Source organism: Colias eurytheme, chromosome 18 (assembly GCF_061535395.1).
Source record: "Colias eurytheme isolate Ceu_HAF_F1 chromosome 18, ilColEury1 Martin Lab GWU primary, whole genome shotgun sequence".
Classification (NCBI taxonomy): Eukaryota; Metazoa; Arthropoda; class Insecta; order Lepidoptera; family Pieridae; genus Colias; species Colias eurytheme.
This window is the reverse complement of record NC_142997.1, coordinates 5,961,284-5,965,037: the sequence shown is the minus strand read 5'-3', so window position 1 is coordinate 5,965,037 and position 3,754 is coordinate 5,961,284. Positions and strand designations below refer to the sequence as shown.

Genomic DNA, 3,754 nt, shown 5'->3' with positions numbered 1-3,754 from the left:
CAGGCAAGATGTTAAGGGCTTCGTTACATGTGCAAAATCTTTAATAAACCATCTATAGTATCCTATAAGACCAAGGAAGGATTTGATCTCAGTAGTTGTTTTGGGTATCGGGTAATTAAGTACCGCAGTAATTTTATCGTCATTAGGTTTCAGTCCGTCTTTAGTAATAGTATGTCCGAGGTAAATTACTTCTTTTCGTAAAAATTCAGATTTGTCTAGTTGTACCTTTAAGTTTGTCTGTCTGAGTCGGTCAAAAATGGTTCTTAATTTTAATATATGTTCATCTAAGCTAGAGGAGAATACAATTACGTCATCCAAGTAGACCATGCAATGTATTCCCTGTAGCCCTCTTAATATATTGTCCATTGCTCTCTGGAATGTAGCAGGAGCTGTTTTTAGGCCAAATGGCATTCTAAGGAATTCATAGTGTCCATACTGAGTGCTGAAGGCTGTTTTCTTAATGTCTCGCTCGTCTACCTCAATCTGATGATAACCACTTGCTAAATCAAGTGTAGTGAAGTAGAGGCTCTTACCAAGTTTGTCCAGTAAGTCAGTAATATTAGGAAGTGGATAACGGTCGTCAACAGTCACGTCATTAAGCCTTCGATAATCAACTACCATACGCCATTTAACTAATCCGGAAGCATCGCGCTTCTTCGGAACTAAATGAACTGGAGCATTCCACGGGGAATGTGATTCTCGTATTACATTGTCTTGAAGTAATTTTTCGACTTGTCTATTAATTTCATCTGCTTGCGCAGGAGCCTGTCTATACGGTCTAACAAAAATCGGGTCTTCGTTTTTGGTATTAATTTTATGTTTAACTTCGTTTGTAAAACTTAATGGGATTTGTTCGCAATAAAATATGTCCCTATATTCGTGACATAGGGCGAATATCTTATTACGCTCTATTTCGCTAGTGTGGTCAAGTCTCAGCTTTGATAAATTATTTTTGAGTAATTCGTCATCTTCGTTGTCGTTGTGTTTGTCGTTATGTACAAAGTTACAATCGGAAGGGTCTGATGTTTGAAGAGGTTCGTTAATTTTCAGAGTCATGGGTGATTCTACGCTATTCTGGATTATTGTTGTCGCATAGCCATTATTACAGTTAACTAGTGCTGAGGGCATTCTTACTCCAGGTTTAAATTCTTTAAAGTCGATTACTGCAACACCTGAGTGAAGATCGGTAGGAATTTTTACCTTCTGTTCACATCGGGGTGGCAAGTGGATAATATAATCTAAGTTATTATTAATGATGGGGATGTCTGTGTTCCTGGTTCTCAGTAGCAAATGTTTCAGGTCAATTATTGCGTCTATTTTTTTTAGTAGGTCATTACCAATAAGTCCGTCATAGCGTTCGTCTACGTCATACAAATGAAATTTGTGGTCGTCAGGGGTATTTAACGTTGGAAAAAGCGGAATTTCTATAACTTCGTCATGTTGACTGGATGCATGGGTGCTTATAACTTTAAAGGGTTCATATTTTATAAAATTCGGAAAATATTGATAGGCAATTCGGGGGCTGATGAATGATCGCGTGCTCCCAGTATCAATCATAAATTTGGAATTAATTTCAGGAATATAAATGTGTGGCAATTTCAGATTTGGATCGCAATTTAATTCTATGATTTCTCCTTTGTAGAGGCTTCCGTTTGAAAATTTTCTTCATCTGACGGAGGCACATTAATGTCTTCAGTATCGTCAGTGGGTATATAAATATCATTCTCATCGTATTCGTAATTCGTATAGTCGTAAGGATTATAGTCATAGTAATAATTGTCATATAGTAAATTGTCATTATGTATGTTGGTTTCATTCAGTCTAAAACCTTGCTGAGTTATTTGCGGTCGAGGGGGTGCCATCCTCATGGAAACGTCAGTAGACTCAAAGCGGTTATTTTGAGGAGGTCCTTGACCGAAATGCTGTGGCTTCATACCAAAAGTTTGAGGGGGCCTATAACCAAGTTGTGGGTTTTGATTAAATGTAGGCCTATAACCAAATTGTGGATTTTGATTTAATGTTGGTCTATAACCAAATTGTGGATTTTGATTTAATGTTGGTCTATAACCAAATTGTGGATTTTGATGGAATGAAGGCCTATACCCGAACTGTGGGTTTTTATTAAACGGTGGCTTATAACCAAATTGTGGATTTTTATCAAACGGTTGTTGGGGTGTGAATTTAAAACCAAATTTTTGAGGTACATTTGGTGTCCCAAAATTAAATCTTTGTTGAGGATTTTGTAAAAATTGGGGCACCGTTGTATTATTATGGGTACGATTGCGCGACTGATATTGTTCGTGAAAATTAACTTCTTCTAACACAACTTCTAGAGCCTGTTCTAATGTATTAGGCGATTTTAGTCTAACAATTCGCACCATGTTTTCGGGCAAATTATACAAGAAAACGTTCAGGGCTGTATGATTATAAATCGCAATTTTCGCGCGTTTAATTTCCGTATCTACCGATAAATTAACCTTCGATATTAGTAACGATCTAATATTCTGTATCCTATTACAAAATTCAAGATAACTTTCCCCGGATTTTATTTTGCAGGACTCGAGCGAGATTTTTATGCAATCCTCACTGCGCGGATCCCCAAAATGTTGTTCTAGTAATTCTTTTAGCGCGGGCCAAGTATTAATATCTTCGCGCTCCGATAATAACGCGGCGGCATCGCCTATTAATCTACTAGTTATTGCATGTAAAACGTAAATATTCTGCTCTTCATGCCCTCTAAATTTATTAATTATATATTCGCATTTTCGAAAGAATAAATTCAAAATTCTTTTGTCTCCACCAAAAAGAGGAATAAGCTTTAACATATCACTCGGAATTGTTATTACGTTTACGCTTTCCATGTTAAATAAGTACAGAGTAATTAAAGTTCTGAAGTCTTTAACCAATTACAATAATTTCGAATTATAAAAATCACACACACAAAAATCAATTAGAAACACGATATAATAAAAATTCTTAAAATATAGCACAATAAAAAAATTATATGTTATTAATTTACTATAAAAATTAAAACTTGTAGTTAGGTATAAAATCACATATAAAATATAAAAATTATTAATTGAATTACGATCGATTTTGAGATCAATTTAATCAATTAATATTAATATTTATATATGCAAAAATAATTTAATTTTCTAATTTAAAACTTTTAATTAAGTTACACTCTATAGTTAATTAGTCTGTGCAGAGTTTTATGCAAGACAATTCTTAGAATTTAATACGATATTTCTTATGTATAAGTTATAACTACTTACTGATTTAATAGAATTTCATATTAAAACCAGATCCGTTATAATGCGAGACGTTCAATCCCAAAATAACAGTTAAAAATAGTTAAAAGTCAAAATTACACTCTCGTGAAAAGGATATAGGAATATATCAGAAAGGATGGCAAAAAGTTTTACTCACCAACCGATCGTCGATCCCATGTCCTCGTCGTGGTCGTTTAACAAATTTATAATTCGGTTCTTTTAGGATAGCACGGCCTTTATAGCAATGTTCTAGGGCTAATTTTGAAGACCTCTAGACATGCAGACCTTATATGGCTATCCTACCGGCTGCGCCAGTTAAACTTTGCGGGAGCGATTTGACTTTTTTAAAAAAATAAAATAAAATTAAAATTAAACTTATTTAATTATTAACTATAACAAGTGGACGATTTGGAGTCACAAATGTTAATGCCAGAATTACATGCAATGATACAATCGATACCTTATTGCGAAATAAATGTTTT

The 3,754-nt window shown here is 34.3% G+C and overlaps 1 protein-coding gene across 1 annotated transcript; it reads right to left on the bottom strand.

Moving 5' to 3' along the window:
* Window positions 1-1,622: 1,622 nt before the first annotated feature.
* LOC149900669 (uncharacterized) lies at window positions 1,623-2,925 on the bottom strand. Its single transcript, XM_090112713.1, has 2 exons — window positions 2,104-2,925; window positions 1,623-1,989 (listed from the first exon to the last, which is right to left on the bottom strand). The coding sequence occupies exons 1-2, from the start codon at window positions 2,859-2,861 to the stop codon at window positions 1,623-1,625; spliced, it is 1,125 nt and encodes a 374-aa protein (XP_089968839.1). The 5' UTR covers window positions 2,862-2,925.
* Window positions 2,926-3,754: the final 829 nt, after the last annotated feature.

Coding starts and splice junctions, on each gene's coding strand:
- LOC149900669 (XM_090112713.1), bottom strand. CDS start 2,861: ATGGAAAGCGTAAACGTAATAACAATTCCGAGTGATATGTTAAAGCTT. Junction 1,990..2,103: donor AATAAAAACCCACAGTTCGG/GTATAGGCCTTC, acceptor ATTTGGTTATAG/GCCTACATTTAATCAAAACC.